The sequence below is a fragment of the Octopus sinensis genome, linkage group LG18 (genome assembly GCF_006345805.1).
Source record: "Octopus sinensis linkage group LG18, ASM634580v1, whole genome shotgun sequence".
NCBI lineage: Eukaryota > Metazoa > Mollusca > Cephalopoda > Octopoda > Octopodidae > Octopus > Octopus sinensis.
In genome coordinates, this window is record NC_043014.1 from 47,531,409 (window position 1) to 47,545,165 (window position 13,757).

A 13,757-nucleotide genomic window follows, 5' to 3' on the forward strand; every position below is an offset into this window, starting at 1 on the left:
CAGTGAAATCTGGACACTGACAAAGAAACTATCATCATCGTTTAACGTCCATTCTCCATGCTAGCATGGGTTGGATGGTTCGACCGGGGATCTGGGAAGCCAGAAGGCTGCACCAGGCTCCAGTCTTATCTGGCAGTGTTTCTACAGCTGGATGCCCTTCCTAACGCCAACCACTCCGTGAGTGTAGTGGGTGCTTTTTACGTGCCACCCGCACAGGTGCCAGGGGAGGCTGGCAACGGCCATGGTCAGATTGGTGCAATTTACGTGCCACCCGCACAGGTGCCAGGCGAGGCTGGCAACAGCCACGGTCGGATTGGTGCAATTTACGTGCCACCGGCACAGAAGCCAGTCGAGGCGGCGCTGGCATGGATGCTACACAAGGATTCTACAAATGGCCCTAAACGTGAAATGGTAGCAACATGACAAATGAATGCCTTTATGGAAACCTGCCTAAAGTTAACGAGGAGATCAAGCAAAGGTGGATGCGACTGTCTGGTAACTGTGGCGGCGAGCTGGCAGAAACGTTAGCATGCCGGGCGAAATGCTTTGTGGCATTTCGTCTGCCGTTACATTCTGAGTTCAAATTCCGCCGAGGTCGACTTTGCCTTTCATCCTTTTGAGGTCAATAAATTAAGTACCAGTTATGCACTGGGGTCGATCTAATCGACTTAATCCATTTGTCTGTCCATATTTGTCCTCTCTGTGTTTGGCCCCTTGTGGGTAATTTAAGAAATAGGTATTTCGTCTATCGTTACGTTCTGAGTTCAAATTCCGCCGAGGTCGACTTTGCCTTTCATCCTTTCGAGGTCGATAAATTAAGTACCAGTTATGCACTGGGGTTGATGTAATCGACTTAATCCATTTGTCTGTCCATATTTGTTCTCTCTGTGTTTGGCCCCTTGTTGGTAGTAAAGAAATAGGTAACTGTGTGTGCCTCCCTGAACTGGAAGCTTCCAAATTAGTTTTTGTTGAATCCACTTCACGATGATGTAAGAAGAGGGAAACATCGTCACACTTACCTCGGCAACTTGATTGCAGACAATGGCCTGGAAGGTTTCCAGGACCTCGTGGAAGTGTTGATGGACCAAGAAGTGAAGGCGGCGAGCTGGCAGAAACGTTAGCACGCCGGGCAAAATGCTTAGCAGTATTTCGTCTGCCGTTACGTTCTGAGTTCAAATTCCGTCGAGGTCGACTTTGCCTTTCATCCTTTCGGGGTCGATAAATTAAGTACCAGTTATGCACTGGGGTCAATACAATCGACTTAATCTGTTTGTCTGTCCTTGTTTGTCCCCTCTATGTTTAGCCCCTTGTGGGCAATAAAGAATTAAGAAGTGTGGTGGGCAGACTTTGATGCCACTGCCTGGGTTGGAACCCGGTCATAATAATAAAAATAATGGCTTCCTTCCATCATAAAAATTTTTTGCTTAACAATAATGTGTTTTACCCATCTTGATTTTAACTTCACAACAGAGGATATACACACACACATAAAGCTACCACCACCACCACCACCACCACCACCACTATGACCACAACATCCACCACTACAACATCCCTGCCACCCCCAATCACTTCCACGACAACCATGACTATTACCCTATGTTTGAAGCATGTAGCCCCCCCCTGTTCAGTTGCACAACTAGCATCAGTGTTTGGTATTGAAGGATTTACTGTGATCAACACTGTTACACTTACACCTCACCACTTACACTGTCACTACCTCAACACTCACCTCACTCTGTACACAATTACATCAACCCTTTCTCACTGTTTTATACTAACATTATTTTACAATTACTCCAGTCCTCTGAAACCCTTTCACTAGTTACCCTAATCCTGCTAAACCCTCATGCCACAGTTACCCCAGTCCTGTTAAATCCTTCTGTTACAGTTACCCCTACTCTTTTAAACCTTTTCCCTACAGTTACCCAATCCTGTTAAACCCTTTCCCAACAGTTACCCCAGTCCTGTTAAACCTTTTCCCAACAGTTACCCCAGTCCTGTTAAACCCTTGTTTCACAGTTACCCCAGTCCTGTTAAACCCTTCTGTCACAGTTACCCCAATCCTGTTAAACCCTTCTGTCACAGTTACCCCAATCCTGTTAAACCCTTCTACCACAGTTACCCCAATCCCCTTAAACCCTTTCCCAACAGTTACCACAATTATGTTTAACCCTTTCACCACAGATACCCCATTTCTGTTTAGCCATTCCACCAGTTACCCCAACCCACTTAAACCTTTCCCCCCAATACTGTTACGCCAACTCTGTTAAACCCTTCCCCCACAGTTACCCCAACCTGTTAAATCCTTCCATCACAGTTACCTAACCCTGCACTTACGCCAATCCTGTTAAACCCTTCCCCGAATGTTACCCTAACTGTTCAACCCTTCAGCTATAGTTACTCCAATACGTTGAACCCTCCACTTCCCAGACTGCCCCGTCCGCGGAAAGAAGGGGAGGAAAGGAGAAGGAAAGCAGGAGATGTAAATAGAAACTTAAAACTGAATTCTTCAGTTATCCTGTTAAGTAGAAGACCCTGTAATTTTCGTGCAGTCCTTTCACTTGAACAAATCCTGTATTATAACACCTACACCGTTGTGTGTTCTTCCTGACGCTTTACCACTGCTAGAGCATGCTTGGGTGGGTTCACTGCTGTAAACCTATAGTTTAAGACATGTTTGATAACTTAATTTAAATAAAAAAAAATATTTTCATATATTTGTAATATAAATAATATATATTTTCAAAGGATGATAGGTTGATGTATATTGTGCTTTATGCTAACCTCTGCGTTACAGACAGACAGACATTTGTTGACCTCTGCCCTGACTTCTACATTAGAACAAAACAAAGAGAGGTCATAGCTCAGTGTAAATCATTGCTTTGGAACACTAATGTTTAATGTATCTGCCTTTAATAGCATTAACGAGAGGAGGGGAGATACTGGGAGTTATTATGAAATCTGTATATGTTTATTGTTATTGCAAATATTATTAGATTTGTCTACAACACCATTTCTAATCTTCTTGTTTCATCTTTCAGACTCTGGCTCTTCATCCAGCAATGATTCTGATGCTGAGAAGGATCCATTACAAATACGAGATATTCATGGGGCCGTGCACCAGTCTTTTATTCGTGGAGATTCGACACGACGGGCCGTCACTTACCGCAAGACGTCATCAGCTCCGTCAACTCCTCAACAACAAACCAGACAGATTATATCAGAGAAAAGCAAAACTCAGGAAGAACTTGGAAATGAAAGCGACGACTCTGATAATAGCATGGATGACTTTTATGAAGACAATCAAGATCTTTATCAAATGAAACTTGTAAAATCGGCTGAATTTTCTCAGCCGCTTGATTTGGACAATTTTCAGCTGATGTCTAAATCTGATGGCTTTCTTGTTGCATCTTCTGCAGCAGACAATGATACTCGCAGGAATCTCACTGATCAAGGCACGAACAAAAATCTAATAGCGCCTTCTTTTATTCAATGGAAAGATGGTCCAGCTGAGACATTACCGAATATTGGCCATGGTTTGAATCCTGGCCAACGACAGGCTTATTACTCTCGGTTCCATGATTATGCAGAAATTGATGAAAGTCAGATCTCAGCACCAGATAGTGTGGTACAAAGAACAACCAAAAAGAGTTCCTTGAAGAAAAAAGAAAAGGAACTTGAGCTTAAAGCTGGCACCATGTCTAAGAAAGATGATCGTGTTGATGAAGTGTCTACTTCTAAGCATTCAGCTCCAGAGAGCACCACTCAACTACGATCGGATTTACTTTCGGCAATAGCTAAACTCGAAGACAGCATCTCACCAATAAGTTACATGCAGAAAGATATGTGTAAATGCCTGAGTGTACCATCAGATATTGGTAAATCTTTAGAAAACGTCAATTTTGGTAGCCAATCGGATTTGATGTCTGGGGTTAGCATCAGTGAACTCTCTCAATCTGTGGACAGTATCTCAGTTAATGATAGCACGGACTTCAATTTGAGTTGTACTTTTGCTGCAAATCCTTCTCTTTGTACAGATTCCGCTACTGCAATAGACCTCTGCAAACAAATCAACAAAGCTTTCACTAATTCATTGAAAACCACACGAGAATCTCCAGAAAAGGGCACCCGAAAATCCACCTCGGACATTCCTAATTTAGTAGAAGGAGAGAAAGAGCCATCAAAAATGGTAAGATTCAAGCAAGGCAGTAATTCTTTAGATGAACGTAGTTGCATTGAAACTAAGGGCAAAGCTGACCAAACCAGCTCAAATAAGAACACGGATCAAGTGGGTCATGTCGGTCAGCTGAGTTCATCTGTCAGCGATAACTGTGTAAGGAGGGAAAAGAAATCTAATGTGGAACCCACCAAACGTTACTCACACCATATTTTGGAACATCCGAAACCAGAAAGTGTCAACCCCTTGTTTATTGTTGAAAGTCCCCCTAGTCTAGAGAGCCTGAACAGCTTCACCCAAATGTTAAGGTTCTATGACCCTGAAGAAGTGAAACATATGATGGCAGAATCTTCTGACTACTGGTCACGGCATACACAGGCAACTGAAAATAATCAGACAGCTTCTAGTCCAACTTCGAATATACTGCCACTTGCACACATTGAAGAAGGTAATCAATTATCGCCTCTTGAAAGCAACACAATGATGGGGGAATCGAAGGAACACTCACCACTCAGCAGTCCAAGTACGATCTGCAAAAGTCCAGTTGAAGGACGCTCTAAAGATCTAGATTTATCCGACGACAATGATAAAGACGACAGCTTGAAGGAAAGTAACTCTTCGTTGCAGAAAACTTTTGATGGAAATTCCTTTGAAGATTTTTCTAATGAAACTTTGAAGCAGCTTGAAGACACCATGGAAAGTGACATCATGGTCCGATCTTTACCTCCAGAATCGTCCCTCACCGATTCTTTACTCAAACCTAAGACATCCCAGTCCATTCCTGGATCGTTCAAAGATAAAACACAAAGTGAAATCAATGTTAGTCGTTCTTCACGGAAACTTTCATCAGACATTAGCAAAGATCAACCAGATTCCGCATCTGATTCAGCTTACACATCTGAGACACCATCAGTGAAGAGATGGGAAAGCATGGAAGTGAACCCCTCTCTGGATTCTGTTCTAGTCCTGTCTCCAAGGCCTGTTATCACAGTACCACGTCCTGACTCAGAGTCATCTGTTCCTAACGTTGACTCTAATCAAAATAGCTGTGATCAATTGTCTGTTAAGGACTCTAGTGAGACTCTTATTTCATCACCACACTCCCCTCTAAGTATGAAGAATATATATGGAAATAATCGTCCTCCACAGTCTTCTGTTGCTGATTTAGACAGTATCATGAATATGTCAAAAGAAGAGCTGGAAAATGCTGAAAAGATTATATTAGCAGGAGACAATGTTGGTGCCGGTCACCAGATTCCTTTAGCTAGTCCTGAAGTGTCAGGAATAAGTGACCAATCTGAACAAGATCAATCAAGTGAAGAGAAAAGCTTAAATTCTCAAACTGATTCACATCGACATGGTAATAGCAAAGAGACTTCAAAAGGATTTGGTGCCTTGAAAAAATCATCAACAATTCCAGCGCTGGGACAGCCACAGAAAGAAGCTACGACAGACAACAAAATGCATGAGAGCAACAAGCCATTAAGTCAACCAACATCTCCTGTTAAAAGTCCTAGCCACAAAGAGGGAATAGAAAAACTTCGTCGTTCATTCATTGCTGATCGGAAGGAGTTTGTCAGTCAAAATTCCAAATCCCCTCCAAGTGAAAATGAGGAATCTGAAATTGATTTAGGTTCTAAAGATACGAATGTTTCCAGAAAAGACCCTGTGTGTAAAGGGGTCCATAAAGAAACAGTGAAACCAGAGAATAAGAAAGTTCCTGAAGCAAATAAATCAAAAGACAACAAGACTGTCAGTAAAGAAACGGCAAAATCAGGGGACAACAAGACCTCTGGTAAAGATACGGCAAAATCGGGAGACAATAAGACCGTTGGTAAAGATACGTCGAAATCTGGAGACAGCAAGAATGTTGGTAAAGATACATCGAAATCAGGAGAGACTAAAATTACTGGTACGGCCAAGTCAGGAGATAGTAAAGCTGTTGGTAAAGACACGGCCAAAGCAAAGGATAAGAAAATGTCTGAAGTATCTAAATCTGGAGATAGTAAAAACGTTGGTAAAGATACGACCAAGTCAGGAGATACTAAAGCTGTCAGCAAAGAGACAACGAAGGCAGGAGACGGTAAAACTGTTGGTAAAGAGGCAACCAAGTCAAGTAAAAGAGAAACTAACCAGAAACCATCAAGCGATCCCAAGAAAACTGTGTCTGGTGGTCAGAAAGAGGAGAAAAGCCATTCCACCGGAAGTAGTGAGTCACAATCTTCTAGTAATCGGCTCTGTCAGATTTCACCCCCTGAAGAAGAGGTCCTTATTCAGATCCGTCCCACACTGAAAAGATCCTCTTCACCAAGGAGAAGGCTGATTGAGAAGATGAAAAAAGGCACTGAAACTCACGAGAAGCGACCAAGCGTGACCGAAGAAACGATTTCAGCTTCAAACGTGGCCACAGCTGCTTGTGGGAAAAGCTGCAGGCCACAACAAAACACACCACCAAAACAGATTCCACAATCGACTGCAGGTTCGAACCTTACATGTGATGATGATGATGATGATGATGATGATGAAGATAAAGACGATGGGACAGACTTTTCCAAAGCTCGCTCTCTCGACAGTTTGCTGTCCGATTTAAAAACCAGACCAAAATCAGAGAGCAAGAACCAGAGAAATGATGCATTTCGGTGTAATATGACCTCCAGCAGCTCCGATGTTCTTCGAGGTCAGAGCAAGAGTTCAATGGGGACGGCGACATCGTCTGACCTTGAAGTGATTCATGACCCTGAAATGACCGACAGTGTATTTGTAGAAAACTGCGCTGTCGATGTGCGAGGACGTAAAGAGTCAAGAGCAGGTAAAAAATGTGCAACAAATATTGCAAAAAACGTCGTTGATGGCAGCAGTAACAGGTCGTCGTTGGATGAATCTGTTCTGCAGGTTGCTGCTGAAAGACATACTGCATTTGAGGCTGCTAAAGATGGCTGCAGCATACAACAATACAACACTGCATCTCTGAAATACCCGAAAGCCAAGAAACTACAGAACTTAAAAGAATTCTTTGAACACGAAGAGTTGAAGAACAGACCAAACTACAATCGATCTGCTAGTAGCCCTTCGAACCCAAACTCACCCACTTGTCCACGGTACCAAAGACAATACAGAGAAAGTGGTAAAAAAAGGGAATCCAGCCGGAAAGACTCAATGTCCCCTTCGCGGTCTCGTGAACGGGAAGCCACAAAGTCCACCACTAAATCCAAAACAGATACCAACAGCCAGGGACGCAGCCCAACCCCTAGTGCCCACAGTCCGACCCCTAGTGCTCATAGTCCTACCCCTAGCAGTCGAAGCACAACCCCAAGTGGCCGAAGCCCGACTCCGAGCGGTCGAAGCCCAACACCCAGTGGCCGCAAGCCAGCTGCTTTAGAGAAATGGCAGCGTGCTGAATCGCACGAACGTGATGGCAAGCAGACGTGGGAGATGGGCGTCGACTATGTGCTTTGTAAATCACCAAAATCTAAATCAGAATCTTCAGGTCACTCCACTCCAAAAGGCACTGCTTATCGCATGCGTACTGGGAGTGAATCTTCAGCAAGTGATGTAGATGTAAAGAGTCCTCCCCCGCAACGTGCTAAAGACAGGCAACGCAAAGCTGTACGCAATGTGGAACAAAGTAAGAGTGATACAAGCGATTCTGAATCGAAACATTCTTTCTCTGAAATGGAATGTATCGGGGAGGAACAAGTTCCTCGACGAAAGCGCAAAGATAGCATTAAGGAACTGCGAAACTATTTTGAGGGCAAACAGGCTGCAGGAACTGAACCGATCAACATTGGTGGTGGGAATAATAACAACATTAACTCTTCAGTTTTTACATCGAGCTGCTCTGAACTGAGCAGCCATAGTGTGAGTGCTGAGAAAATAGACCCAATGGCTTATATGAGTAAATCATTAACTTGTGAATCAACAACGGTTGTCCCACGGAGGGCAGCAAGATCTAGGGTCAAGAGTCTGTCTCCTGTGTGTGGACAAAGTGATTTAAAATCAGACGATGAATTATCACATAAAGGAAGTAGTCGTTTTAGTCTAGACTTTAGTGGTTATACCACTCGACCACACGTCGAGGGCATTGTTCGACCACAGCCAGTAAGGCTTGGTCCTAAACCATTCTATGGGGCCAAAACCTGACTGCTCTTAGCTTGCTAACTGTGATATCTCACTGCATTTCCATGTTGCATTTGCTATTTGCCGACATCAACATAAATAGGAGACCATGCAAAGAACTGAGCTGAGAGGAATTGCAAAATGTCATTCTTTTGCAGTTGAGTTAACATATACACACATACATCATATATACATGTGTGTACATATATATATATATGTGTGTGTATATGTATGTGTGTGCAAATATTTGTATATAAACACAGACTCACATACATATGCGTATATATATGTAATATATATGATTGATTTTTACAAGACTCTAACCCCTTTATTTCAGGTGTTAAGTAAACCTAACAACACTGATGTTTATTTCTTAAATTGTTGTTTATTGAAGAAATCAGTTTTATTATTGAACTCTCGACGATTCCAAATTGGAGTCGATCCATTTTTACCATTGTTAAGTCAACCAAATTGTATGTTGTTGTAAACTTGATGCGAAGCATTGGTTCAGGCCATTGCAAGTGTTGATAAACTGGTAACAGCCAACCTGAATAGATGATCATTCTCACCTTTCAGCAAATCTTAATCTCTCTCATATGACCATTTCTGTTAAGACTTTTTTTCCCCTCCACATTCTTCAATAGCATTCCCAGCCATCGAGTATTGGCTGTACACTGCTCATAACCCAGTACAGAGTCGCTATTACAGCTAAAACTGACTGTCTCTAACTTAACTTTTAGCACAACTCCAGGAATAGAAGCACTTTCTTTTAATTTATTATCATGATTATTATTTTTATTATTATTATTATTATTATTATTAACTTCATCTTTCTCTCTCTGTATGAAGAGGTTCGCAATTTAAAGTGGTTATCTAAATAGTTCTTGATAGTTTACCATATATGGGTAGACAAGAGAGACCAGTTGAACTATGGCGTCACCTCGGTGAGATTATGGCACGTTTTAGCGAAGATTCTTCCAGAATTATATTGAGCAAATGATATAAAAGTCCCACCCCGTCCCTGAGACCATGCAATACCCTGACTGCCCATTTATGTTGCATCATTCATAACAGTGAAATGTCTTCCAGAAATGTCATGTGTTGCCATTTGTCCTTTACTGACCTCTGGTCAGTTTACACACACTTTGTCCAATTGTTATTGTTTAAACAACCATTGGTCAACTTGCAAACACTATTCTACCCTTTTCCTGTTATAATGTTGTTTAATGCCCATTGGCCACTATTGGTCGGCGAGCGTTGTTGTGTCCTAATCACCATTGGTCAGTCATGTGGAGAAAACCATTTGCAGCAATAAACTATTTATTTCTCGCTAAATCATCTCTACCTCCATCCTTCAATACTTCACACTTGTTGAAAACACTTCGGTTCCACATCTTCAAATTTAATTTTTTGAAAAAATTTGTTTTTTAAACATGCTTAAATAGATGTAACATGTGTATGAGTACGTGTATGCGTGTGTGTGTGTGTATGTGAGACCACGGTGTAAATTCAAGAACTTCAGTCACTAAAAAAAAAAAAAAATCAAAAACGATTTTAGAATCTGTCTTGACAGAAAGTGTTTAATATTTAATCCAGTGGCGATATTCTGAATTACTATTGCACTAACGAGAAAGATTCTTCTTAAACTGAATCATGAAATGAATAAAACTTCCATCTAAATTTAATTAACCCTTCATTTCAGTCTAATTAATATTTCATCCAGGCTTGGAGATTTAATCTCTTAATGAATTGTTTGTTTATTGTTCAAGGTGGACATTAGTTTATTCCATCTTGTAAAAGATACTAAGACCAAATAGTTCCCTACAATTGGCTGCTGTCTTACTACATGTTACCATGTGGTAGGAACATACCAGATGCAACATGGGGAGGTTATTGTTATCAATATATTCACTCAACATTCATCATGAATTAATCTCATTGTTGGTCATTGCTTGTCTTCTGCTCCACATGATTGATAAAACTGTTTCACGTACGACACAGCATCTTACATCTCTTGACCAATGGCTAGCTGGCATTGTAGTAACTTTGGTCATCATTCAGGAATTTACCGTTTTACACAGTGCTATAACTTTTAATGAACCAAATAAAATATAACTGAAAGAGAAGACCCAAACCACAGAAACTTAACCTAACCTATATTCCTAGAGAAGGTTAATATTTAAAAAAAAAACAAACAAATGTGATGACGAGAAACTTGATGAATGTCTTGTAGGGTTCCTTTACAAGAAACAACTAACAGACGCAGATTTCTTTCAGTTCAATAATTCCTGTTTGTTTTGCCATTTTACTCTGCCTCCTCCCCCTCTTCCCTACCACAACAGAACATCTACACTTTCATCTATTACCACACCCTATATATATATGTGTGTGTATATATATATATATATATATAATATATATATATATACCTGAAGGTGTGTGAGTACATGTATGTGTGTATATATATATAAATATATATATAAAATGATTTTCATTCTGTCTCTGCAATAAATTCATAATGTACAAATTAAAAGTATTGTCTTTCTTATTTCATATCATCATCCATCTATATAATTTAAAAATAGGATAAAATCTTCATAAGAAATTATCAAGTAGTTAGCGTGATAATTTCTTATGAAGATTTTATCCTATTTTTAAATTATAAATTTCACCGGAGTATATTCAATACTGAATTTTTATTCCGAATAAGCACGTTGTTACCGAAATGCAATTCGAAAAAGCCCACCATTTACATAGATGTATAAGGGGTGAACAGTTCTATATGCTACGTTGGATACGATGGTTGTTCGCCTGGTATGTTGATTTTGTTCATTCATTATAAATCTTGAATCACGCTGGCACTGATGAGTAAAGGACGCAACCACTGCGTTGATTACGAAATCACTGGTGATCTGCAGCTAAATTCTGTTTTTAAATGACTTGCTTCGAGACTTGCATTTGGTACAATATGTTTATTTTGGTAGTTTTGACTTTAAGAGTCCCTCCTAGCGTGCGGCATTTATGTGTAATAATGCCCTCTATATAATATAAATATATATATATATATATATACTAGCAGTATCGCCCGGCATTGCAAGGGAAATAACTATATAAGCATTTTTAGAGATGTAAGTATAATAGCCATCTCAATATGGCTAACCACAAAGGGGAGTATTACTGTAACTTTTTACGTTCTGAGATTTAATAATACATTTTTAGAGAGTTACTTCCCTTATATAATAGCAAAAAAATGCATTAAAAATGGGAAAAAATGATGGTAAATTTTTTTTTAAATCGTAGACTCATCGTATACGCGCGCTAATACCCAGAAGGGCTCAATATGAATCACGACTATAAGATACCCGCTTTTGGTTACACACTGCACCGCAAAATGTGGGAGTAGTTAGGAATCTAAATTGTAGGAGACAGACACACAACTTCACTTTTATATATAAAGATATATATATACATATGCATTTTAGTATGGTGGAAGCACTCTGTCGGTTACGACAACGAGGGTTCCGGTTGATCCGAAATCAACGGAACAGCCTGCTCGTGAAATTAACGTGTAAGTAGCTAAGCACTCCACAGACACGTGTACCCTTAACGTAGTTATCGGGGATATTCAGCGTGACACAGAGAGTGACAAGGCTGGCCCTTTGAAATACAGGTGAAACAGGAAGTAAGAGTGAGAGAAAGTTGTGGTGAAAGAGTACAGCAGGGATCACCACCATCCCCTGCCGGTGCCTCGTGGAGCTTTAGGTGTTTTCGCTCAATAAACACTCACAACGCCCGGTCTGGGAATCGAAACCGCGATCCTATGACCGCGAGTCCGCTGCCCTAACCACTGGGCCATTGCGCCTCCACGTTTTAGTATGGTATGGTGTAGCACTCATGATTGTGGTTTTTAATTCCTAGTCCAGGTGGTGTGTTGTGTTCTTGAGCAAAATACTTCATCTCGCATTGCCCTGCAATTACTTTGACTGTTGCTGTGTGGTACACCATGCACCTGTCCAGGTAACATTGGTTTGATGGAGAGAGTGAGCTTACGTTACAGCACATGCGTTTGATTAAACAAATTATTTGGGCAAGTCGTTAGACAAAAAGCTGAACACTCATACGTTTTCTTCAATGGGAGAGTCCATCATGTAAAGTTATATTTCCAATATTCTACTCCCTCTTTTACTTGTTTCAATCATTTGACTGCGGCCATGCTGGAGCACCGCCTTTAGTCGAGCAAATCGACCCCGGGACTTATTCTTTTGTAAGCCCAGTACTTATTCTATCGGTCTCTTTTGCCGAACCGCTAAGTGACGGGGACGTAAACATACCAGCATCGGTTGTCAAGCAATGCTAGGGGGACAAACACATACATATATATATACACACACACACATACATATATACGACAGGCTTCTTTCAGTTTCCGTCTACCAAATCCACTCACAAGGCTTTGGTCGGCCTGGGGCTATAGCAGAAGACACTCGCCCAAGATGCCACGCAGTGGGACTGAACCCGGAACCATGTGGTTGGTTAGCAAGCTACTTACCACACAGCCACTACAAAATCCTTTCTGGACATAAGGAGATATTTTGCTCAGAAACAGGTGAAAGCTGGTGACAAGAAGCATATTTGACCATAGTAAAACACACCTCAGTCAATCTCCATCTGACCCATGCAAGCATTGACAATTATGACATATGCATACACAATCACCATTTTATGTCCTCTTGCTCTGTTGGCATAGTTTAAGGTGATTCAATAGTATCTGATGAGAGAGAAGACTATTTTTTGCCCCAATGTCTCAGTTCTGGGATGGTTTCTGCACTCATATGCCCTTCCTAATGCTAACTATCTCTTTACTCTCTTTTACTTGTTTCAGTCATTTGACTGCGGCCATGCTGGAGCACCGCCTTTAATCGAGCAACTCGACTCCGGGACTTATTCTTTTGTAAGCCCAGTACTTATTCTATCGGTCTCTTTTGCCGAACCGCTAAGTAACAGGGACATAAACACACCAGCATCGGTTGTCAAGCAATGCTAGGGGAACAAATACAGACACACAAACGCATATATACATATATACGACGAGCTTCTTTCAAATCCACTCACAAGGCTTTTGTTGGCCCAAGGCTATAGTAGAAGACACTTGCCCAAGGTGCCACGCAGTGGGACTGAACCCGGAACCATGGGGTTGGTAAACAAGCTACTTACCACACAGCCACTCCTGCACCTACTGTACAAAGAGTAGTGTGGGGGGTTTTTTTCTGTGTTGATGTATTCCTTACTAGCTCTAATCTTGCTGATAGCTCCTCTGTACATGGCTCTCCATAAGTCATTTGTCTACTCATAGTTTTCTCAACAACTATCGCATATACTTTGTGTGTGTCTGTGTGTATATATATTTCAGGTCATCCCATAAATAATATCTGAAATAACATGATTTCTATCACATTTTACA

The 13,757-nt window shown here is 41.1% G+C and overlaps 1 protein-coding gene across 13 annotated transcripts in view; it reads left to right on the forward strand.

The window, feature by feature from the left end:
- LOC115221295 overlaps positions 1-10,477 on the forward strand; it is a 355,773-nt gene extending 345,296 nt beyond the window's left edge. For 10 of the 13 annotated variants that reach the window (XM_029791450.2, XM_029791443.2, XM_029791446.2 and 7 more), the window contains one exon: positions 3,045-10,477. In XM_029791450.2, coding sequence (XP_029647310.1) covers positions 3,045-8,320 — 5,276 coding nt within the window. In that variant the 3' untranslated portion in view covers positions 8,321-10,477. The remainder of the gene's footprint in view (positions 1-3,044) is intronic. The other 3 variants (XM_036510991.1, XM_036510990.1, XM_036510989.1) reach the window with 3 other exon arrangements.
- Positions 10,478-13,757: the final 3,280 nt, after the last annotated feature.